At 44.9% G+C, this 26,480-nt stretch overlaps 1 protein-coding gene across 8 annotated transcripts in view; it reads right to left on the bottom strand.

The window, feature by feature from the left end:
* The window catches only part of VEZT (vezatin, adherens junctions transmembrane protein), a 49,809-nt gene extending 24,454 nt beyond the window's left edge, over window positions 1-25,355 (bottom strand). For 4 of the 8 annotated variants that reach the window (XM_038756506.1, XM_038756507.1, XM_038756508.1 and 1 more), the window contains exons 1-3: window positions 25,288-25,355; window positions 2,122-2,256; window positions 267-371 (exon numbers count right to left, since the gene is read on the bottom strand). In XM_038756506.1, coding sequence (XP_038612434.1) covers window positions 267-371; window positions 2,122-2,256; window positions 25,288-25,323 — 276 coding nt within the window. In that variant the 5' untranslated portion in view covers window positions 25,324-25,355. The remainder of the gene's footprint in view (window positions 1-266; window positions 372-2,121; window positions 2,257-25,287) is intronic. The other 4 variants (XM_038756509.1, XM_038756510.1, XM_038756511.1 and 1 more) reach the window with 1 other exon arrangement.
* Window positions 25,356-26,480: the final 1,125 nt, after the last annotated feature.

Below are 26,480 nucleotides of genomic sequence, written 5' to 3'. Positions count from 1 at the left end.
CGCTTACTATGCGCAAAGCACTGTTCTAAGCACCGGGGAGATTACAAGGTGATCAGGTGATCAATTACGTGTAATTAACTTAGTTGCAGAGTTCACTACAGTTTCTCAGTAGGATGTCAAACTATCAACTGTTGATCAATTATCTTGAATTACAAGGAATTAAAAAGACGACCAAGAACTTCTTTTTCTGATGAGATGAAAGTCTTGGAAAAGGCAGATAGGTGAGCATGTGTTAAAAAATAGAGGATATGAACAAAAAAACTTACCAGCTTGTGAAGTAAATCATCTTTCTTATTGAATGGTGGTAGGGAGATCCAGTTTTTGGCAATTTCAGCCACTTTTAAGAGGATGCTTTGCTGTAAGGAAAGACACTTCATTTTTAAATGATACTAACATCCCCTCACAAAATTCAACATTTTGTCTTATGCATGCTTCGGAAAAGGAATGTATAGATGAGGACATGTCATACCTAGAACTTTGTTGGTGATCAATGAATAGTTATAATTATTACCAATATCAACAACAATAATCTCCTAAAATGGAGCACTGATTTCAGGGGTTGCTTTATCATGAGACAGCTAGTAGACAGAGCAACTATGTTCCTACTTGGGATATTTTCTGCCTAGTACTAAAAGCAAAAGTGCTTAGTGATTGCTTACTGTGTGCAGAGCACTGTGCTAAGCACAGGTAAAGAACAAACAGGTGGGATTTGGACACAGTCCCTGGCCCTCAAGGAGCTACCAATGTAGGGCAGTGGTTTACAACTTCTTTTTGTGGGTACTACTGAGGTGGTTTATGAACCTCCATAACAGAATGGATAAAAAGAACAATATTTGCTACGACTTAACTGCACAGTTGTTAGCCACATCACAATTTGGTTTAGACCAGACCTTCCCTTCCTGATCTCCCTGTCCCCCACCAATCATTTAGGGTCACTTGGAATATTCTGGGAGGGAATTGGCTTTGGGTCAATAGGATGAAAAGCACTGGAGCTGAGAACTAGTGAAAGGTTTTCTGTTTGGAGTCCGTGGAGAATGGCCCTGCAAGCCTGACTCGTGTCCGCCAAAGGGATCTAAATGTAGTAATAATTTGTGTTTGTTTGTATTCGCTCTCCCCACGCCCCCACACCGCCATGTTCACTCATTCATATCTTTCTCTTTTTCTCCCACTCTCTCTCCACCCCCATCCCCTCCCATCTCCCCACCTCTCTCCACTCCTTGTGTTTGAAGAAATGATTGTTGGAGTTGGGGGAAAGCAAGTCTCTACTTTCCACAGTAGCACTGGGATTGTGCTGGAAGTGTAAGATAATGTTGTGGGAATGCTGGGTAAAAATGCGGAAACTGTGGGGAGAATGGCTAAGAAGTATTCAGGGAGAAAGAGGAGAGGAGGAGGAGAAGAAAGAGAAGTAAAGGTGGAAACTGGAGGGAAGACAAGGAAATACAGAGAAGTGGAAGAGATACTAGTCTTGAGTCTTTTGTTTCAGGAGGGGAACGGTGAGTAAGAAGGATCAAGAGGAAAAGATAAACCAACGTGGTGCTGGGAATGTTCTTCCAACAATGCACTACTGTCTCGATTTAATTTAATATGGTGTTAGAAGGCACCTTTATGGCACACACAGCACATGGGCACTGGACAGGAGGTGAATACTACAATATATGTTCTTCAAGAATGCAATCCTCACACGACAAGAGAACTGACCTCTTGCCACAGGTAAGGCTTAGCTGCCCTGCAAACAACTACTTCACTTTAACAACCTTCTAAACAGTGTAAGATGTTTAGTATGAGAACACACAATTTGGGAAGAATTTTACATTTTTTCTGGTCCCTAACAAAATCTCACCTCCTGAATGAAGCACTTCCAGATTAACCCCACGGCTGTTCTGGTCACACCATTAAGTCACAAGTGATTTTATTTGAATTCTATAGCCTTCTTTGTATGCTTTCTTATTTATGCCTATGTTTTTATGCTTGCTTCTTGCTCTCATGAAGCTATAAGCCCAAAGACAAGATATAGTTTTTTCTTCTTCTGTAAAATTCCCTTTGTACCTACTCCGAGTTCTTGGTACCAAGTAGGCTCTCAATAATGGTATGAAGACAGAGACGATGACAAAAAAGACTCACGTTTGATGACTTCTGGGTATCCTGCTCTTGTTGCTCTTCTTCTGATGAGCATCGTTCTGCTTTCCGTGACACAGAAGAGCATATTTCAAAGTCAGAGTGACCCAAATCCTGCAAGTACTGATAAAGTGGGGAATTCTGAAAGAGAGCAGAAACCTGATGAGCTTCTCTAATATTTTCTACAGATTTTCTAAAGACGCAATTTGGCCTAATGAGAAGAGCACAGGCCTGTGAATCTGAGGATCTGGAGTCTAATCCCGGCTCTGCCACTTGTCTGCTGGGTGACCTTGGGCAAGTCACTTAACTTCTCTGTGCCTGCTGTACAAAGCAACTTGGAAAAAGTTTATATAATATTTAATAAAGGCAGCAGACAGTACTGCAGATTGAAGAAAAATGTTACAAGCAAAAAATGCAATTTCTGAACAGGATGTTAACTGGAAAAAAGCAACTGCAGAATTATACCGTCATTCTTGACAAACTAGTAGTATACCAATCCCCAAGGAGAGAAGAAAGTTCTGTTTTCCTCTCACCCTCAGTCACTGAAGTAGACTACAAGCTCATTATGGGCAGGAAGCGTGTCTACCAACTCTGTTATACTGTACTCTGCCAAGCACTGAGTACAGTACTCAGCACATAATAAACGCTCAAATATGACTTAGTGATTGACTGTTTCAATTTATACATTATTCCCTAACCACAGGAACAAGGGAACGTATGTATATGCATAGTTAACTCTTCAACCTTACTAATTTGACAACAAAACCCCTTTCAGGTTACTTCTACTTAACCATATGATTCCTATTCAAAGAGTGTTCTTCTGAATGACAAACTAACATTAGCTATTTTGACCGCATTACTCATGTTACTAAGAGCAGCCAAAAGAGGAATTTGATATTAGGATTTCAGTTTAAGTTTCCTTCTACAGTAAGGGCAATATCTGTCAACCAATTTTCAAGCTCCCAAATTAATTTTAAATTTATAGGCTGACATGAGAATAGCCCATTATGTTTGACTTCTACAAACCCCAAGAGAGTCACCTGTCAAACATCTGAACATGTTCAACCAAGTGCAGTAGAGACATTTCACCATTTAGCAGCCCACTACCACAGCCTACTGTACTTCTCCAGCTCCAGCCAAAGAAGCATAAGCAGTATCAGAAATGTTTTTCCACTACATTGGCAGACCTGCAGTACCAGGGGTTTAAAGGCCAGTTCATTTGGGTTTGCTCCAAGCCGCAGATGGACATAAGGACGGAGCTCCACTAATGGCCATGGAACATCTGGATTTCAAAGAGGCCGGACCAGTTCTTTGGCAGGATGACCCAAAGTGGGTCTTCACTATTCATTTCTGCTCCAAAACAGAATGAATCAATGAATTGATTGTGTTTATTGAGCACTTACTGTGTGCAAAGCAGTGCTCTAAGCCCCTGAGTACAATCCAACAGAGTTGATAGACACAGTCCATGCCCACAACTGTAGGTCACCAAGTACTTTCCAAATGCTATGAACGGATGGGGAAGGGGAAAGGGAAAGGGAAGGGCGGGTTGGGGAGGAGAAGTAGAAAGAGAGGAAAGAGAGATATTAAAACGAAGTGCCTGGCTGTCCCCATTCTTAGAATTTGTTAGACTGCATTGTAAAGTTCTCTGTTTTTGGAGAGAACTGTGAGCTTCCAAAACATCCAAAAGTCTCCTTGAAAGTCAGAACTGCAGAGAAGGGAAGGTACTAACTACACTTCCAGGAAGCAAAGGGACTGACTCACGTCCCCAGAGTTCTCTAGGGAAGGTGGGGTGGACACAAAATATTTCTCTTCTATCCTCAATCAACCAACTGCTCAATCGTTAGTATTTACTCTGAGCAGAGCTCTGTACTAAATGCTTGGGAAAGTTCAACGGAATTAGTACACTCTATTCCTATCCTCAAGGATCTTACATATCTAATGGGGTGAAAGACACAAAAATACATTACAGGTGGGGGAAATCAACAAATTTAAAGACATGTACCTGAATGCCAAGGGCAAAGAGTGAGTATCAAAGTGCTTTGGCAACGAGTGAGTATCCAAGTGCTTTAGTGGTGTGGAAATGTTGAAATGGCAGTAGGTGGGGAAATAGGGATGATGAAGTGGGGATCGGTGATGTATTTTAGGATTTACTGGTTTAAATCTTCACTTACAAAGTTAATGCTTCACCTGAATTTCCTTTCTTTGAACTTTTCTATTGTACTGCCAATTAAAATATTATTGTTAGTGGATATATTTAATCAGAGTTTTATAATTCCTCAAAGGACTCCAGCTGAGTTCCCTTTTGGATTCTGGCCAGATTTCACATCTCCTTTATTGCTTTTGAATGCCTGGCTAGGCAAAGAGCTCCTTTAGCTTCTCTTTCTAGATATTACCGAAGTGGGACCTTATTTCACAAAATCAGTCAGAGCTTAAAATTGAGAAGCAGCATGGCCTAGTGGATAGAGCATGAGCCTGGCGATCAAAATAACCCGAGCTGTAATCCTGGCTCCATCATTTGCCGGCTGTGTGACCTTGGCAGAGTCACTTGATTTCTCCATGCCTCGGTTCCCTCAACTGCAAAATGGGGCACATTATTATTATTCCCAAATGAAGTTTACAGATTGGCTGTAGTCGGGGGCGCCCAGAGTGGAGTGTGGGTGACACATCTGAGACAACAAACGTCATAGAGGATCTTGTTGTGGAGGGGTTATTTACACAGCACAAGGTCTGTCCTTAAAATCGTGCTTTGGGCTGACTCCGGACAGTTTTGCCCACTCTAGCCAACATCCTCCCACAAATCCCCCATGCAGGAGCTGGGGCAGAGGTGGGAGGGTGGGGGTGACAAGGGTGCACAATGGTTTCTCCCCCCACATCCCACGTGCGTGCACGCACACACAAACACACACACACACTCTTCAAAATGTTCCTGCTCTCCTAGACGAAAGTGGGTCCAAAGTGCCACACAGGCTTTCATTAGTTCTGGGAAGTATCACCCTCGTCTCTAAGTGCTTGGTCTAAAACCAAATCAGAAACATTCCCTCCGGTAATGACTTTGGCGTTCACCACCTTAAACTTAGCAATGAGCTGCCTAAATGAACTCATTAAAATGGCCAGGTTCCAAATAGAAGCGTAAGCTGGAATTCCCTCAAATGACAACTCTTCCATTATTCACTACCTGAAACCACCACGTAGTTTCTTCAATAATTCAGGAGAAATGCCAATTTCAAGGTAGTTTCATCTGAAATCTTTGAGTCGACAACTAAATCATCTACAGAAACTCTGGATGAAGCCAGTGACTCAATCTGGGGAGTCCACTCTGCACTATAATTACTCATGGAACATTTGGAACATCCTTCTTTAAATGTATGAAGGGTCTCATTAAAGTTTTATGCTTGCACAGGAAAGTGGATATCCTGTTTTCTGGTAAGACTACTCATTTCCCGTGTACTAAAGGAAGCTATTTCATTAAAGTAGGAGTCTAATAAATTCTTGATTATAAATGAGTCTTTCTATCAGAAGAAACCATGTGGATAATGCCCCGCTTAGATTCATTCATTCAATCGTATTTATTGAGCGCTTACTGTGTGCAGAGCACTATTCTAAGTGCTTGGGAAGTACAAGATTCCTAATTAGCTTGCTTTCATGAATGATGGCTATCAGTTAAAAAAAAAAGACTTGAAATTTTAGTGAGGTCTTTAAGAAAATCTTTCTCAAAAATCCCCAGAAATAAATCGACAAAGTATTAAAGGGTAAAAAGGGCAAATTATTTATTTGAACAGGCCTAACCCATCTACGCTTGTAGAAGAGCCCCATATACTCAGCTCCCAATTGCCTTTTTTTTTAAGTAACATCACTGTTAAGCCAGGCCAAGTATGCTCATCACTAACTTAATAATAATTATAATAATTGTGGTATTTGTTAAGTGCTTACTATGTGCCAGGCACTCTACTAAGCGCTAGGGTGTATACAAGCAAATCAGGTTGGACACTGTCCCTGTCCCGCTTGGGGCTCACAGTCTCAATCCCCATTTTACAGATGAGGTAACTGAGGCACAGAGAAGTGAAGTGACTTGACCAAGGCCACACAGCAGTCAAGTGGCAGAGATGGGATTAGAGCAGGTAGGGGAAGCAGCATGGCAAAGTGGACAGAGCACAGGCCTTGGAGTAAGAAGGACCTGGTTCTAATCCTGGCTCTTGTAACTGTTATGATTATATACACTTACAAGATAAGTAGAGAAAGGCACCACATACAAAAGTTACTTTTTTTTGGTCTCCTCTTGGTAATCTAATAATATCTCGCTAATCTCCAAAATCTCAAATATGTTGCCCATTTATCTTCTTATTCTTGCTCTATGACCTTTCTGAATTAATGGGGACCCCATAAACTTGTTTGATTTTGCATCTCTTCGTGTCTCTAGGACATTGCTACAAGAGCATCCCACTGGCACTGTAAGCTCATTGTGAGCAGGGAATGTGTCTGCTTATTGTTAAATTGTACTCTGCGAAGCGCTTAGTACAGTGCTTTGAACACAGTAAATGCTCAATAAATATGACTGAATGAATGGCACTTCAAACTCAGTATGTTCAAAATTGAACTCATCTTCTCTCCCAAATGCTCTCTTCCATCTAACTTTCCCACTCAGTCAATAACCCCTCCACCTCTTCAACAACTCTTGGGCCTGTAATCTTAGTATCATCCATTTCAGTTTCTTCTCTTTCAATCTGACATCCAATCTGTCGCCAAATACCCTCCTCAACATTTCCAGAGTCTGCTCCTTTCTTTCCATTCAAAAAATTACCTGGCTGATCCAAGCACTTGTTATGTCTTGCCTTAACTATAGCAACAGCCTCCTTGCTCATTTTCCTGTCTCCAGGCTTTCTCCTCACCAATCAATACTTCACTCTACCTGGCTCATTGCCTTCTCTACACTTCTCCCTGCAACTCAAAAAACCACCGATGGTAACCCATTCCTTTTGGCGTCATGCAGAATTTCCCGCCAACTGGCTTTAGGGGGTATTCAAATAAGCTTGCTATCCCCTATGTGTACTCTCTCCAATTCACATTCTTTGTTCCCCACAAGCTTACCTAGTTACTGTACCTTGTTCTCATCTCTCCCTTTGCCTGGATCTCTCCCCAACCTCACATCTGACAGACCATAACTCTACCCACCTTTAAAGCCTCTCTGAATCGAAAAAAAATCACATTTCTTCTGGGAAACCTTCCCTGATTAACTTCCAATAGAAAGATTACAAAATAGGGAATCAGGAGACCCAGCTCCTAGCCCTGGGCCTGCCTTGTTTTTTTTTAATGGTATTTATTAAGTGCTTACTACGTGCCAGGTATTGTGCTAAGTGCTGGGATAGAGTCAAAATAATCAAGTTGGACACAGTCCATGCCCCATATGGGACATTTGTTAGGCACTTACTATCTGCCAAGCCCTGTGCTCAGTCCTGGGACAGATAAGGGGTAATCAGGTGGGACACAGTCCCTGTCCCACATTGGCCTCAAAATCTGTTAAATAGGAAGAGGAGGTACCTTACCTCCATTTCAGAGATGGAGAAATGGAGGCACAGAGAAATTAAGTGATCGCCAGGAGTCATGCTGCAGTAAACTGACGTTGTACCAACACCACTCCTAGGCCCCTGAACCACTTGCTTTCTAAACTTCAAAGGGAAAGATTCATTTATCAAAGGTGGGAAGCCCCAACACTACCAGCAGATCCGGTTAAACCAACTTTGGCCAGGAGAGTTTTTTCTAAAGGTGCCAGATTAATAGCAATCAGAGAGTGGGGTCACCACCTTTATGTTGCCAGCAGCAGTAGTTGTCCCTGGGGTGTGTGTGCATTTGTGTGTTGGGGGTGTAGACGTGGGTCTTTAAAAACCTCTGAGAAAAGTGTGTGGACAGATAAACGGCCTCCCGGACAACCCACAGACCCTGGGCCCATGAACAGCCACATGTCTCAGGTGTACTTGGAAGCAACCAGGACCGTAGAGAAGCATGGGTCTTTACTTTCCAATAACTCAACAGTATTTATCAAGCATCTACTGTGTGCGAAAAACGCTGTCCTCAACACTCGGGGAAATACAATAAAAGACACCATCCCTGGCCTTGACTACAACCAAACTCGTCATCTTCTCTCCTAACATCCTCATCTCTGTCCAAAACAGTTATCCTCCCAGGCCACAAAACCTGCAAATTTTGGTCTTTGTTGACCCCTCACTATATTTTAAGATTTATATTCAGTTTTTTAATAAATCCAATTTTTCCCCACCCAAAACTTCTTGGATCTGTTCTTTCTGCCCAGTCACTAGCTCTCTTCATCTCCCAATGAGATTATGCATCAGCCTCCTCCCTGGTGTCCGTGCTCCAACACCCTCTCCCTCTGTTTAATCTCTTCTACATTCCGCAGCCCAGATCACCTTCCTAAAACACTATTCAGCTTATAATAATAATAATGACGGTATTTGTTAAGCGCTTACTATGTGCAAAGCATATATCTCTCCCATCCTCAAAAACCTCCAATGGCTACCCTAATTCCCTCTACATCAAGCCAAAACGCTCTTTAAAACTCTCCTTACTTACTGCTTTCCATAAGCTTCAGTCCATTTTCCTTTATGGGGTTTTCGGAGAGAAAGAGTGGGCAGAGATGATGCAAAAGAGAAGAAAATATAAAAGTGACAGGTAGAGATAGAAAGACGAATTTGAAAACGAAAGAAAGGAAAACTATGTAAAAATCTGCAGCAAACATCCCCCAATGTGAAGCGAAACATCACAGGCTGACAGAGAGGGCATATGAGAAGCAGCGTGGCTCAGTGGAAAGAGCCTGGGCTTGGGAGTCAGAGGTCATGGGTTCAAACCCCGGCTCCGCCAATTGTCAGCTGTGTGACTTTGGGCAAGTCACTTAACTTCTCTGGGCCTCAGTTACCTCATCTGTAAAAGGGGATGAAGACTGTGAGACCCACATGGGACAACCTGATCACCTTGTAATCTTTTAGACTGTGAGCCCACTGTTGGGTAGGGACTGTCTCTATATGTTGCCAACTTGTACTTCCCAAGCGCTTAGTACAGTGCTCTGCACACAGTATGCGCTCAATAAATACGATTGACTGATTGTAATCTCCCCAGCGCTTAGATCAGTGCTTTGCACATAGTAAGCGCTTAATAAATACTATCATTATTATTATTATTATATGGAAGAGGGACATGCAAAGTCAGAGAGGCTGAAGGCAATATCAATATCCCAAAAAACCTGAAGGATTTTATATGGAAGAGCCACACTGTACAATAGAAGATTCATTTTTTTTGGTCGACGTTATACTAGTAGAGACATTATACGAGAGTGCTGAGGCGGGCTGTGGCTCCCTCCCCTTCCACCTTCTAGGCTACCTCTTCCATGAGAGATTTGTGGAGGAGTTGAGGGAAGTGAGGAGTCACTTCCATCTCCTGCCCTCGATCATTTGGCCTTTCAAAGTTTCTACCTCTGGCACAGAAACTACTGCTGGCAACTCGGGAATTGCCAGACCCAAGGCAATCTGTCCCGAGGAAACGGTAGACTCGACCCACTGCCATATCTCTCCACCCAAAAGTCCTCCCTGGCAGTCACGGTGGCTGCTCCAACTGGAATTTCATGCTAGCACTACAGCATTATTCAGTGCACTGGAGCAATAATTCATTTAGTAATGCCAGTCACCAGAAAAAGGTAATGTTGAAACACCAACCAACCTTCTGGAGATGACTACAGTCAGAATTAAAGTTTTAAAATTACTAGGAATTCAATCAGTCCTGATGGTCAATGACAAAATCCCAAAGTTTAAACAGTCTGGTATGCTATTTATTATAGTTTGTTCTGTAAAAATAATTTCAAGACAGGGAAATTCATTCTATTTTGCTGAACAGTTTTTCTGTTTTTATAGGCATGATGGAAGCAAAGGAAAGACCACTGCTTAAGTAATTCATTTTGCATCTGGATCTGATATTTTTTCTTCCCTGCTTGCTCTAAAGTGAGGTAGTCTACCATAATATTATAGCTTTTGATCCATTAACTTATGAAGACAGACATAAAACATCATCAGCATTCAGGGTTCCAAGTTGTAAGAATTACTAGATATGAGCATCTCTATATGCATGGCGGTAATTCATTTGGCATCTGGATCTGATATTTTTTCTTACCTGTTTGCTCTAAAGTGTTTGAAGTAGTCTACCATAATATTATAGCTCTTGATCCAATAACTTATGAAGACAGACATAAAACATCATCGGCGTTCAGGGTTCCAAGTTGTAAGAATTACTAGATATGAGCATCTCTATATGCATGGCGGTAATTCATTTTGCATCTGGATCTGATATTTTTTCTTACCTGTTTGCTCTAAAGTGTTTGAAGTAGTCTACCATAATATTATAGCTCTTGATCCATTAACTTATGAAGACAGACATAAAATATCATCGGCGTTCAGGGTTCCAAGTTGTAAAAATTACTAGATATGAGCATCTCTATATGCATGGCGGTAATTCGCCACTGCACAGAAAATAAAAACATTTCTTGACTTCAAGGAGCTTTCACTCTAATATAGTAAAACCTGAGCTTTTAAGAATTCAGTTTCAGAGAGATGCCCGAGTTGAAAAAATGTTCAGTTTTTAAGTGCACATTAATACTATTAATCTCCAGCATTAATACTATTAATCTCCAAGGTAAATATCTTGAAACTTTGTTGCTTCCCCACTGAAGCTCAGGCTGGACTGGGCCAGAAACAGGTATTTCTAGCCCAAGCCTGGACCACCTATTCCCCGCTGAGGCCAGGACTGGCCAGGGACCAGCACACCCATTCCCAGCCCAAATCTTAAAATGGGAGAGTACCGCAGTCAGAAGGCTTGTCTCAGTTCCAGCCTTTGCCAGCCCCCATCTTACTGTGAAGTATGTGGTGAGAAGTTCCAAAAGTTGTAGGGTGAAGCTAATGCCTTCCTCGCTCCCAAAACTTGTTGGGTCAATGGCTCCCGTTAGCCCCTTGAGCTTGTATTTCCTGCAACGGTGAAAACCTCCTATGCCTTATTTCTTTCAGTTTGACAGCAGCCTAAAGAAACTGCGCCAGAATAAATGTTATGCATTCATATTATTAAATCATTTGCTATGAAATAGGATAATTCAGAGAAGATGGCCACTGTTCCAAATTTCAGAACGTGGAACTTTACTTCAGCTCTGAAATTTTTTGTGGGGGGGGAGGGAGGGAAACATAAAAGCTAGTCAAAATTTATTTAAAGTCGTGGAAAAGAATTTAGAGGTTGAGGCTACTACCTTGCTACAATGAATTGCTTTTGGCCATTAGTACTCACTTTTTTGATAATTTTAACCCTTACCATATATTTATTTATTCATTCAATCAATTTATTATTGATAATAAATTAATCAATTTATAAATAAATAAATAATAAATTAATAAATAAATAATAATTTATTATTATTTATTCATTCAATACGATTGATGATGATGATGATTCAATCGTATTTATTGAGCACTTACTGTGTGCAGAGCACTGTACTAAGCGCTTGGGAAGTACAAGTTGGAAACATATAGAGACGGTCCCTACCCAACAACATGTTCACAGTCTAGAAGGGGGAGACAGAAAACAAACATTCACCAACTTGCTAAATTTAACTGATGAACATTTCAGATTAGGTCAGACTTTCCTAACAGTCAGACAGGTGGGCAAAGTACAAGTGAAATGTAATACATGTTCAAACACCATTGCCCTAAGTTATTTATATGGATGAAACAGTAGGTCAGAATATAGTAGCAAGATTTTATGCCCACTAAGCAAGGACTGAGTTCTGCATGAGGCTGTATGCCTACTCTTGGCAAAAATTTATCGAGAATCAATGCACTATATAGTCCTTGGGTCCAAAACCTTCTCTGCTGATGGCACAACCCCAGAAGGTAGAACTGAGACTAGAACCCAAATCTGGCAATTCCCAGCGTTCTTTCCACTGGATCAATACAGCTACAACATCAATATGATCACACTACTTTTCATCAATGACAGCTTAACAGTTTTGATTTAAAATAAAAAGGTCATTACTTCTATTAAACTTCACTAAAATAAAGCTAGATACATTTTTTCCCCAAAGAACAGTTAAATTTTAGAACCCTTGAAACTAAAAAACCCTCTATGCCGCATAAAATGGTTATTTAAGAAGACTAAAATACACTTCCTTTTAAAGAATGTACACTGATTTTCTTCTAATAACTGCCCTTATCGAAATAACTATAGAATCAAACAGAAGGGCTTTAGAAGAAATTCTGGTCAATCCTCCTTCCATGAGCGGAAAGAGCCCGGGCTTTGGAGTCAGCGGTCATGGGTTCAAATCCCAGCTCCGGCAATTGTCAGCTGTGTGACTTTGGGCCAGTCACTTCACTTCTCTGTTCCTCAGTTACCTCATCTGTAAAATGGGGATTAAGACTGTGAGCCCCACGTGGGACAAACTGATCACTTTGTATCCCCGCCGGGGGTTAGAACAGCACATAGTACGCGCTTAACAAACGCCATTATTCTTTCTTTTAGACTGTGAGCCCACTGTTGGGTAGGGACTGTCTCTATATGTTGCCAATTTGTACTTCCCAAGCGCTTAGTACAGTGCTCTGCACATAGTAAGCGCTCAATAAATACGATTGATGATGATGATGATGATTATCAGTCAACCAATCCTATTTTCAAAGGCCCCCAGATGAAGAGATTCCATAACCTACCTTCCAAAACTCACTATTATGAGATTTCCCTAGTCTTCCTCATGGGCACAAGAAGCCCATTTCCTGTTTTTCCTCATTTTCCACCCAAGCCCTGTCCTCCTCTTGACTTTCCCCTCACTGTGGCCGGCACCGCCATCCTCCCTGTCTCTCTGTTCTAGCCTCAACACTCTCACTCAAGCTACATATTCAATCGGCCACCAAATCCTGTCAATTCTACCTTCACAATATCGCTAAAAGCTGCCCTTTCCTCTCCGAACTGCTGCGACATCGAGCCAAGCATTTACCCTATCCCACCATGACTTACTGCAACAGCCTCCTTGCTCACCGCACTGTCTCCTGTCTCTCCCCGCTCCAGTCTACACTTCACACTGCTACCCGGGTCATTTTTCTAAAATAAGTCCAGTCCACGATTCCCACTCCTCAGGAACTCCAGGGAATGCCCACCCACCTCCACATCAAACAGAAACTCCTTACCATCAATTTTCATTGATCTCGCCCCCTCCGATCTTACTTCACTGATTTTTTACTACAAACTGGCTCGCCCTCTTTGCTCCTCAGACACCAACCTACTCATTATTGCTCGTTCTTGTCTATCTCGCTACCGACCCCTCGCCCGCTTCCCACCTCTAGTTTGGAAATCCCTTGCCCTTCATGTCCAACAGCTCACTTCTCCCTTTCACTTCACAGCTCCTCCAAGAAGCCTTCCCTGACTAAACCCTCAATTCCCCTAGTCCCTCTTCCTTCTGTGTCACCTATGCACTTAAATTTGAACCTCTTCAGGACTTCCCTCCTCATCCCCACATCATTTATGTACGTACCCACATTTTATATTAATGTTCATCTCCCCCTGTAGACTGTAGGCTCCTTGTGGGCAGGGAACAGGTCTACCGACTCTATACGCTCCCAAGCACATGGTACAGTGTTCTGAACAGGGTGAATGCTCAATAAAATACCACTGCTTGACTGAACTGGGATTTTGGTCTTCTACATGCTAACTCATCATGGACAAGGATCATCATCATCATCAATCGTATTTATTGAGCGCTTACTATGTGCAGAGCACTGTACTAAGAGCTTGGGAAGTACAAATTGGCAACATATAGAGACAGTCCCTACCCAACCATGTCTACAAATTATTTTGCCGTGTTCACCCCCCAGCAGGAGTACACTGCTCTGCAGACGGTAAGCACTCAATAAATACCATTGACGGATATTCATAAGATCATTTTAAACTCTTGGCTTTAATCTGCTTTATGTGTTTGAGTAGAAGTTGAAATGTAACCTTTGATGAGCATGCGTCAAATAGGACAAAGGTGGAATCTTATTTTTGCTGATTTTATCAATATGAAATATACTAAACAGATTTAGGAAAGCTTAATCATCAATCGTATTTATTGAGCGCTTACTGTGTGCACAGCACTGTACTAAGCGCTTGGGAAGTACAGGTTGGCAACATATTTTTGCTGATTTTATCAATATGAAATATACTAAACAGATTTAGGAAAGCTTAATCATCAATCGTATTTATTGAGCGCTTACTGTGTGCACAGCACTGTACTAAGCGCTTGGGAAGTACAGGTTGGCAACATATAGAGACAGTCCCTACCCAACAGTGGGCTCACAGTCTAAAAGGGAAAATGCTGTAAACAGAATACAAAATAAGCAAATCTGAGTATGTTTAACTGGTATGCAGTTTTTTAATTTTTTTTTTTAATTTAAGTGCTTACTATGTGCCAGACTCTGTTTTAAACCCTGGGGGGGTACACACAGGCTAATCAGGTTGGACACAGTCCCCTTCATATATAAGGCTCACAGGCTTAATTGCCGTTTTAGAGTTAAGGCACCGGAGGAGAGAAGCAGCGTGGCTCAGTGGAAAGAGCCCGGGCTTTGGAGTCAGAGGTCATGGGTTCGAATCCCGGCTCCACCAGGTCTGCTGTGTGACCTTGGGCAAGTCACTTAACTTCTCTGAGCCTCAGTCACCTCATCTGTAAAAATGGGGATTAAGACTGTGGGACAACTTGATTACACTGTATCCCCCCACAGAGCTTAGAACAGTGCTTTGCACATAGTAAGTGCTTAACAAATGCCGTTATTATTACTATTATTATTATTATTGCTGTTATTATTATTATTATTATTATTATTATTATTATTATTATTATGCCCAGGGTCACAGAGCAGACAAGTGGCAGAGCTGGGATTAAAACCAGGTCCTAATCCCAAACCTGTGCTCCTTCCCCCTAAGCCACGCTGGTTCTCTACGGTCTGCAGAACATCTTATTCCCATAAAAATATTCACAGATATGTGCTAGACACGCTAATCAATGTAAATTCCACCACCTAGGGAGTGTATTAATATGGCTCAAAATCCACTTGCTGAGGCTTTTGGCCCGTACAGACGGACTGAACTGGCCAAACACACACAAACTGGCAACCTGGGTATCATTTTTTTTTTTTTTGCTGTTGCAAAGATGCCTTAAAATGCCTCAGTCCAGTGCTCTGCACACGGTAAGCGCTCAATAAATACGATTGATTGATTAAAATATGCATACACAGACACACCCCTCCGTTCGCCAGAAAAATAAACCCAAGCCCGAGGGCACGTCCCACTCGGGACTAGGTGGACGGGGTGGGGATGGGGGACCGAACCAGGACTTCCCTCCCTTTGCTGTCTTTTAGGCAATCAATCGATGGTACGTAGGTCATGGGTTCAAATCCCGCACTTACCAAATGCCATTATTATTCTCTGGGCCTCAGCTCCCCACAGCACCCGTCTACGTGTTTGTACGGATGTATTACTCTGTTTTACTTGTACCTATTTACTATGCTATTTATTTTGTTTTGTTAAGCGCTTAGTACAGTGCTCTGCACACAGTAAGCGCTCAATAAATACGACTGATTGACTGATTTTGTTAATGATGTGCATCTGGCTTTATTTCTATTTATTCTGATGACTTGACACCCGTCCACGTGTTTTGTTTTGTTGTCTGTCTCCCCCTTCTAGGCTGTGAGCCCGGTGTTGGGTAGGGACCGTCTCTAGATGTTGCCAACGTGTACCTCCCAAGCGCTTAGTACAGTGCTCTGCACCCAGTAGGCGCTCAATAAATACGACTGAATGAATGAAAAATGGGGATGAAGACTGTGAGCCCCATAGGGGACAACCTGATCACCTTGTACCCCCCCCAGCGCTTAGAACAGTGCTTGCCACATACTACTACTACTAATAATAACGGCATTTATTAAGCGCTTACTATGTGCAAAGCACTGTTCTAAGCGCTGGGAAGGTTACAAGGTGATCAGGTTGTCCCACGAGGGGCTCACAGTCAATTTGACAGATGAGGGATCTGAGGGACAGAGAAGTTAAGTGACTTGCCCAAAGTCACACAGCTGACAGGCGGTGGAGCCGGGATTTGAACCCATGACCTCCGACTCCAAAGCCCGGGCTCTTTCCACTGAGCCACGCTGCAAGTTCTTAACAAATGCCGTTGTGATTATTCTTCTCCGGGCCTCAGGTACCTCATCTGTGAAATGGGGATGAAGACTGTGAGACCCACATGGGACAACCTGATCACCTTGTCTCTACCCCAGCGCTTAGAACAGTGCTTGGCACATAGTAAGCGCTTAACAAATGTCATTATTATTATTATTATTATTATTATTATTATTAGGGCTTTGAAGGGAGGAAGGGTGGGGGGCAGGCTCCAGTCTCAACCGCTTCAGGGACCGTCTCTACATGTTGCCAACTTGTACTTCCCAAGCGCTCAGTCCAGTTCTCTGCACACAGTAGGCGCTCACTAAATACGACCGAATGAATGAATGAAATTGTACTTCCCAAGCGCTTAGTCCAGCGCTCTGCACACAGTAAGCGCTCACTAAATACGACCGAATGAATGAAATTGTCCTTCCCAAGCGTTTAGTCCAGCGCTCTGCACACAGTAGGCGCTCACTAAATACGACCGAATGAATGAATGAAATTGTACTTCCCAAGCGTTTAGTCCAGCGCTCTGCACACGGTAGGCGCTCACTAAATACAACCGAATGAATGAAACTGTACTTTCCAAGCACTTAGTCCAGCGCTCTGCACACGGTAAGCGCTCAATAAATATGAATGAATGAAATTGTACTTTCCAAGCGCTTAGTCCAGTTCTCTGCACACAGTAGGCGCTCACTAAATACGACCGAATGAATGAATGAAATTGTCCTTCCCAAGCGCTTAGTCCAGCGCTCTGCACACGGTAGGCGCTCACTAAATACGACCGAATGAATGAAATTGTACTTCCCAAGCACTTAGTCCAGCGCTCTGCACACGGTAAGCGCTCAATAAATATGAATGAATGAAATTGTACTTTCCAAGCGCTTAGTCCAGTTCTCTGCACACAGTAGGCGCTCACTAAATACGACCGAATGAATGAATGAAATTGTCCTTCCCAAGCGCTTAGTCCAGCGCTCTGCACACAGTAGGCGCTCACTAAATACGACCGAATGAATGAATGAAATTGTACTTCCCAAGCGCTTAGTCCAGCGCTCTGCACACAGTAGGCACTCACTAAATACGACCGAATGAATGAAATTGTACTTTCCAAGCGCTTAGTCCAGTTCTCTGCACACAGTAGGCGCTCACTAAATATGACCAAATGAATGAATGAAACTGTACTTTCCAAGTGCTTAGTCCAGTTCTCTGCACACGGTAGGCACTCACTAAATACGACCGAATGAATGAATGAAATTGTCCTTCCCAAGCGCTTAGTCCAGCGCTCTGCACACAGTAGGCGCTCACTAAATACGACCTAATGAATGAATGAAACTGTCCTTCCCAAGCGCTTAGTCCAGCGCTCTGCACACAGTAGGCGCTCACTAAATACGACCGAATGAATGAATGAAATTGTACTTCCCAAGCGTTTAGTCCAGCGCTCTGCACACGGTAAGCGCTCACTACATACGACCGAATGAATGAAACTGTGCTTCCCAAGCGCTTAGCCCAGTTCTCTGCACACAGTGAGCGCTCACTACATATGACCGAATAAATGAATGAAACTGTCCTTCCCAAGCGCTTAGTCCAGCGCTCTGCACACAGTAGGCGCTCACTACATATGAATGAATGAATGAAATTGTACTCTCCATGCACTTAGCCCAGCGCTCTGCACACAGTAAGCGCTCACTACATACGACTGAATGAATGAATGAAACTGTACTTCCCAAGTGCTTAGCCCAGTGCTCTGCACACAGTAGGCGCTCACTACATACGACTGACTGAATGAAATTGTACTTTCCATGCGGTTAGTCCAGTTCTCTGCACACAGTAGGCGCTCACTACATACGAATGAATGAAACTGCACTTCGCAAGCGCTCAGTCCAGCGCTCTGCAGACAGTAGGCGCTCACTACATACGACCGAATGAATGAATGAAACTGTACTTCCCAAGTGCTTAGCCCAGCGCTCTGCACACAGTAAGCGCTCACTACATACAACTGACAATGCAATTGTGCTTTCCAACCGGTTAGCCCAGCGCTCTGCACACAGTAGGCGCTCACTACATACGACTGACTGAATGAAACTGTCCTTCCCAAGCGCTCAGTCCAGCGCTCTGCACACAGTAGGCGCTCACTACATACGACTGAATGAATGAAACTGTACTTCCAAGTGCTCAGTCCAGCGCTCTGCACACAGTAGGCGCTCACTACACATGACTGAATGAATGAAACTGTCCTTCCCAAGCGCTCAGTCCAGCGCTCTGCACTCAGTAGGCGCTCACTACATATGAATGAATGAATTTGTACTCTCCATGCACTTAGCCCAGTGCTCTGCACACAGCAGGCGCTCACTACATACGACTGAATGAATGAATGAAACTGTCCTTCCCAAGCGCTCAGCCCAGCGCTCTGCACACAGTAGGCGCTCACTACATACGACCAAATGAATGAATGAAACCGACCTTTCCAAGCACTCAGCCCAGCGCTCTACACACAGTAGGCGCTCACTACATACGACTGAATGAATGAAACTGTCCTTCCCAAGCGCTTAGTCCAGCGCCCTGCACACAGTAGGTGCTCACTACATACGAATGAATGAATGAATGAATGAAACTGTCCTTCCCAAGCGCTCAGCCCAGCGCTCTGCACACAGTAGGCGCTCACTACATACGACTGAATGAATGAATGAAACTGTACTTTCCATGTGCTTAGCCCGGCACTCTGCACACCGTAGGCGCTCACTACATACGACCAAACGAATGAATGAAACTGTCCTTCCCAAGCGCTTAGCCCAGTGCTCTGCACACAGTAAACGCTCACTACATACGACTGAATGAATGAAATTGTACTTCCCAAGCGCTCAGTCCAGCGCTCTGCACACAGTAGGCGCTCACTACATACGAATGAATGAATGAAATTGTACTCTCCATGCACTTAGCCCAGCGCTCTGCACACAGTAGGTGCTCACTACATGCGACTGACTGAATGAATGAAACTGTATTTCCCAAGCGCTCAGTCCAGCGCTCCGCACACAGTACGCGCTCACCACATATGAATGAATGAAACTGTACTTCCCAAGCGCTCAGCCCAGCGCTCTGCACACAGTAGGCGCTCACTAAATACGAATGAATGAATGCAATTGTGCTTTCCAACCTGTTAGCCCAGCGCTCTGCACACAGTAGGCGCTCACTACATACGACCAAATGAATGAATGAAACTGTCCTTCCCAAGCGCTCAGTCCAACGCTCTGCACACAGTAGGCGCTCACTACATACGACTGAATGAATGAATGAAACTGTCCTTCCCAAGCGCTAAGCCCAGCGCTCTGCACACAGTAGGCGCTCACTACATACGAATGAATGAATGAAACTGTACTTCCCAAGCACTTACCCCAGCGCTCTGCACACAGTAAGTGCTCACTACATACGACTGACTGAATGAAACTGTCCTTCCCAAGTGCTCAGCCCAGCGCTCTGCACACAGTAGGCGCTCACTACATACGACCGACTGAATGAATGAAACTGTCCTTCCCAAGTGCTCAGTCCAGCGCTCTGCACACAGTAGGCGCTCACTACATACGACTGAATGAAACTCTACTTCCCAAGCGCTCAGCCCAGCGCTCTGCACACAGTAGGCGCTCACTACATACGACCAAATGAATGAATGAAACTGTCCTTCCCAAGCGCTTAGTCCGGCGCTCTGCACACAGTAGGCGCTCACTACATACGACTGAATGAATGAATGAAACTGTCCTTCCCAAGCGCTCAGTCCAGCGCTCTGCACACAGTAGGCGCTCACTACATACGACTGACTGAATGAATGAAACTGTCCTTCCCAAGCGCTCAGTCCAGCGCTCTGCTCACAGTAGGCGCTCACTACATACGACTGACTGAATGAATGAAACTGTCCTTCCCAAGCGCTCAGCCCAGCGCTCTACACACAGTAGGCGCTCACTACATACGACTGAATGAATGAATGAAACTGTCCTTCCCAAGCGCTCAGTCCAGCGCTCTGCACACAGTAGGCGCTCACTACATACGACTGAATGAATGAATGAAACTGTCCTTCCCAAGCGCTCAGTCCAGCGCTCTGCACACAGTAGGCGCTCACTACATACGAATGAATGAAACTGTCCTTCCCAAGCGCTTAGTCCAGCGCTCTGCACACAGTAAGCACTTACTACATACGAATGAATGAATGAAATTGTACTCTCTATGCACTTAGCCCAGCGCTCTGCACACAGTAGGCGCTCACTACATACGACTGAATGAATGAATGAAACTGTCCTTCCCAAGTGCTCAGTCCAGCGCTCTGCACACAGTAGGCGCTCACTACATACGACTGAATGAATGAATGAAACTGTCCTTGCCAGGCGCTCACTACATACGAATGAATGAATGAAACTGTCCTTCCCAAGCGCTTAGCCCAGCGCTCTGCACACAGTAGGCGCTCACTACATACGAATGAATGAATGAAACTGTCCTTCCCAAGCGCTCAGCCCAGCGCTCTGCACACAGTAGGCGCTCACTACATATGACTGAATGAATGAATGAAACTGTCCTTCCCAAGCGCTCAGCCCAGCGCTCTGCACACAGTAGGCGCTCACTACATACGAATGAATGAATGAAATTGTACTCTCCATGCACTTAGCCCAGCGTTCTGCACACAGTAAGCGCTCACCACATACGACCAAATGAATGAATGAAACTGTACTTCCCAAGCGCTTAGCCCAGCGCTCTGCACACAGTAGGCGCTCACTACATACGACTGAATGAATGACTGAAACTGTACTTCCCAAGCGCTTAGCCCAGCGCTCTGCACACAGTAGGCGCTCACTACATACGACCAAATGAACGAATGAAACTGTCCTTCCCAAGCACTTAGCCCAGTGCTCTGCACACAGTAGGCGCTCACTAAATACGAATGAATGAAACTGTCCTTCCCAAGTGCTTAGCCCAGCGCTCTGCACACAGTAGGCGCTCACTACATACGAATGAATGAATGAAACTGTACTTCCCAAGCGCTCAGTCCAGTGCTCTGCACACAGTAGGCGCTCACTACATACGACTGAATGAATGAATGAAACTGTACTTCCCAAGCGCTCAGCCCAGCGCTCTGCACACAGTAGGCGCTCACTACATACACAGTAGGCGCTCACTACATACGACTGAATGAATGAATGAAACTGTCCTTCCCAAGCGCTCAGTCCAGCGCTCTGCACACAGTAGGCGCTCACTACATACGAATGAATGAAACTGTCCTTCCCAAGCGCTTAGTCCAGCGCTCTGCACACAGTAAGCACTTACTACATACGAATGAATGAATGAAATTGTATTCTCTATGCACTTAGCCCAGCGCTCTGCACACAGTAGGCGCTCACTACATACGACTGAATGAATGAATGAAACTGTCCTTCCCAAGCGCTCAGTCCAGCGCTCTGCACACAGTAGGCGCTCACTACATACGACTGAATGAATGAATGAAACTGTCCTTGCCAGGCGCTCACTACATACGAATGAATGAATGAAACTGTCCTTCCCAAGCGCTTAGCCCAGCGCTCTGCACACAGTAGGCGCTCACTACATACGACTGAATGAATGAATGAAACTGTCCTTCCCAAGCGCTCAGCCCAGCGCTCTGCACACAGTAGGCGCTCACTACATACGACTGAATGAATGAAACTGTCCTTCCCAAGCGCTTAGCCCAGCGCTCTGCACACAGTAGGCGCTCACTACATACGACTGAAAGAATGAAAAAAACTGTCCTTCCCAAGCGCTCAGCCCAGCGCTCTGCACACAGTAGGCGCTCACTACATACAACAATGAATGAAACTATCCTTCCCAAGCGCTCAGTCCAGCGCTCTGCACACAGTAGGCGCTCACTACATACGAATGAATGAAACTGTCCTTCCCAAGCGCTTAGTCCAGCGCTCTGCACACAGTAAGCACTTACTACATACGAATGAATGAATGAAATTGTACTCTCTATGCACTTAGCCCAGCGCTCTGCACACAGTAGGCGCTCACTACATACGACTGAATGAATGAATGAAACTGTCCTTCCCAAGTGCTCAGTCCAGCGCTCTGCACACAGTAGGCGCTCACTACATACGACTGAATGAATGAATGAAACTGTCCTTGCCAGGCGCTCACTACATACGAATGAATGAATGAAACTGTCCTTCCCAAGCGCTTAGCCCAGCGCTCTGCACACAGTAGGCGCTCACTACATACGACTGAATGAATGAATGAAACTGTCCTTCCCAAGTGCTCAGTCCAGCGCTCTGCACACAGTAGGCGCTCACTACATACGACTGAATGAATGAATGAAACTGTCCTTGCCAGGCGCTCACTACATACGAATGAATGAATGAAACTGTCCTTCCCAAGCGCTCAGCCCAGCGCTCTGCACACAGTAGGCGCTCACTACATACGAATGAATGAATGAAACTGTACTTCCCAAGCGCTCAGTCCAGCGCTCTGCACACAGTAGGCGCTCACTACATACGAATGAATGAATGAAATTGTACTCTCTATGCACTTAGCCCAGCGCTCTGCACACAGTAGGCGCTCACTACATACGACTGACTGAATGAATGAAACTGTCCTTCCCAAGCACTCAGTCCAGCGCTCTGCACACAGTTGGAGCTCACTAAATACGAATGAATGAATGAAATTGTACTCTCCATGCACTTAGCCCAGCGCTCTGCACACAGTAGGCGCTCACTACATACGAGTGAATGAATGAAATTGTACTTTCCATGCGCTTAGTCCAGTTTTCTGCACACGGTAGGCGCTCACTACATACAACTGACTGAATGAATGAAACTGTCCTTCCCAAGCGCTTAGCCCAGCGCTCTGCACACAGTAGGCGCTCACTACATACGACTGAATGAATGAATGAAACTGTCCTTCCCAAGCGCTCAGTCCAGGGCTCTACACATAGTAGGCGCTCACTACATACGACTGAATGAATGAATGAAACTGCACTTTCCAAGCGCTTAGCCCAGCGCTCTGCACACAGTAGGCGCTCACTACATACGACTGAATGAATGAATGAAACTGTCCTTCCCAAGCGCTCAGCCCAGCGCTCTGCACACAGTAGGCGCTCACTACATACGACTGAATGAATGAAACTGTCCTTCCCAAGCGCTTAGCCCAGCGCTCTGCACACAGTAGGCGCTCACTACATACGACTGAAAGAATGAAAAAAACTGTCCTTCCCAAGCGCTCAGCCCAGCGCTCTGCACACAGTAGGCGCTCACTACATACGACTGAAAGAATGAAAAAAACTGTCCTTCCCAAGCGCTCAGCCCAGCGCTCTGCACACAGTAGGCGCTCACTACATACGACTGAAAGAATGAAAAAAACTGTCCTTCCCAAGCGCTCAGCCCAGTGCTCTGCACACAGTAGGCGCTCACTACATATGAATGAATGAATGAAACTGTCCTTCCCAAGCGCTTAGCCCAGCGCTCTGCACACAGTAGGCGCTCACTACATACGACCAAATGAATGAATGAAACTGTCCTTCCCAAGCGCTCAGCCCAGCGCTCTGCACACAGTAGGCGCTCACTACATACGACCGAATGAATGAATGAAACTGTCCTTCCCAAGCGCTCAGTCCAGCGCTCTGCACACAGTAAGCACTTACTACATACGAATGAATGAATGAAACTGTCCTTCCCAAGCGCTCAGCCCAGCGCTCTGCACACAGTAGGCGCTCACTACATATGACTGACTGAATGAATGAAACTGGACTTCCCAAGCACTCAGTCCAGCGCTCTGCACACAGTAGGCGCTCACTACATACGACTGAATGAATGACTGAAACTGTCCTTCCCAAGCGCTTAGCCCAGCGCTCTGCACACAGTAGGCGCTCACTACATACGACCAAATGAACGAATGAAACTGTCCTTCCCAAGCACTTAGCCCAGTGCTCTGCACACAGTAGGCGCTCACTACATACGAATGAATGAATGAAATTGTACTCTCCTTGCACTTAGCCCAGCGCTCTGCACACAGTAGGCGCTCACTACATATGAATGAATGAAACTGTCCTTCCCAAGCGCTCAGTCCAGCGCTCTGCACACAGTAGGCGCTTACTACATACAACTGAATGAATGAAACTGCCCTTCCCAAGCGCTCAGTCCAGTGCTCTGCACACAGTAGGCGCTCACTACATACGACTGACTGAATGAATGAAACTGTCCTTCCCAAGCGCTCAGTCCAGCGCTCTGCACACAGTAGGCGCTCACCACATACGAATGAATGAATGAAATTGTACTTTCCATGCGCTTAGTCCAGCGCTCTGCACACAGTAGGCGCTCACTACATACGACTGAATGAATGAATGAAACTGCGCTTCCCAAGCGCTCAGTCCAGCGCTCTGCACACAGTAAGCACTTACTACATACGAATGAATGAATGAAATTGTACTCTCCAAGCACTCAGCCCAGCGCTCTGCACACAGTAGGCGCTCACTACATATGACTGACTGAATGAATGAAACTGGACTTCCCAAGCACTCAGTCCAGCGCTCTGCACACAGTAGGAGCTCACTAAATACGAATGAATGAATGAAATTGTACTCTCCAAGCACTCAGCCCAGCGCTCTGCACACAGTAGGCGCTCACTAAATACGAATGAATGAATGAAATTGTACTCTCCAAGCACTCAGCCCAGCGCTCTGCACACAGTAGGCGCTCACTACATATGACTGAATGAATGAATGAAACTGTCCTTCCCAAGCGCTCAGCCCAGCGCTCTGCACACAGTAGGCGCTCACTACATACGAATGAATGAATGAAATTGTACTCTCCATGCACTTAGCCCAGCGCTCTGCACACAGTAGGCGCTCACTACATACGACTGAATGAATGAATGAATGAAACTGCCCTTCCCCCTTCCATCCCCTCCCTCCCTGAGGAGAAAAAAAGACGATAAAAACGTCCGCCGTCCCCTCACCTCAAAAACCACTTCGTCGTCAAACTCCGCTGTCATCGTCGTCCGCCAGGCCGCGCCGCGCGGCACCCTGGGAAATGGAGTCCGCCCGCCGGCGAGGCGCGATAGGCCGGCCCGCCGCGGGGGGCCGGAAGCGGACTACAACTCCCGGCCTGCCCCGCGCGAGGGCCCGCCCGCGCTTCCGCCCCGCCGCCCGGCGCATGCGCGCTCGCCCCCACCCGCCCCCCCGCCGCGCGGCCGGTAGGGGGCTCTGTAACGTCCCTGCGGGGTCGGGCGGGAGGTCCAAGTTGGCAACATATATCAATCAATCAATCAATCAATCAATCATATTTATTGAGCGCTGACTGTGTGCAGAGCACTGTGCTAAGCGCTCGGGAAGTTCAAATTGGCAACAGATAGAGACGGTCCCGACCCAACAGCGGGCTCAATAAATACGATTGAATGAATGAACGAATGAATATTCATTGATGTATTTTACTTGTACCTATTTATTTTACGACTGACTGAATGAGTGAAACTGCCCTTCCCAAGCGCTTAGCCCAGCGCTCTGCACACAGTAGGCGCTCACTACATAGGAATGAATGAAACTGTCCTTCCCAAGCGCTCAGCCCAGCGCTCTGCACACAGTAGGTGCTCAGTACATACGACTGACTGAATGAAATTGTACTTCCCAAGCGCTTAGTCCAGTGCTCTGCACACAGTAAGTGCTCAATAAATACGACTGACTGAATGACTGAATGAATATTCATTGATTTATTTTACTTGTACCTATTTATTCTATTTATTTTATACTGTTAATATGTTTTGTTCTCTGTCTTCCCCTCCTAGACTGTGAGCCCACTGTTGGGCAGGGACCGTCTCTATATGTTGCCAACTTGTACTTCCTAAGCACTGAGTACAGTGCTCTGCACACATTTTACTTGTACCTATTTATTCTATTTATTTTATCCTGTTAATATGTTTTGTTTTGTTCTCTGTCTCCCCCTCCTAGACTGTGAGCCCACTGTCGGGCAGGGACTGTCTCTATATGTTGCCAACTTGTACTTCCCCAGTGCTGAGTCCAGTGCTCTGCACACGGTAAGCGCTCAATAAATACGACTGAATGAATGAATGAATGAATATTCATTGATTTATTTTACTCGTACCTATTTATTTTATCCTGTTAATATGTTTTGTTCTCTGTCTCCCCCTCCTAG

Source organism: Tachyglossus aculeatus, chromosome 14 (genome assembly GCF_015852505.1).
Source record: "Tachyglossus aculeatus isolate mTacAcu1 chromosome 14, mTacAcu1.pri, whole genome shotgun sequence".
Lineage (NCBI taxonomy): Eukaryota > Metazoa > Chordata > Mammalia > Monotremata > Tachyglossidae > Tachyglossus > Tachyglossus aculeatus.
The sequence above is the reverse complement of the archived record's forward strand: the minus strand, read 5'-3'. Positions and strand labels throughout refer to the sequence as shown.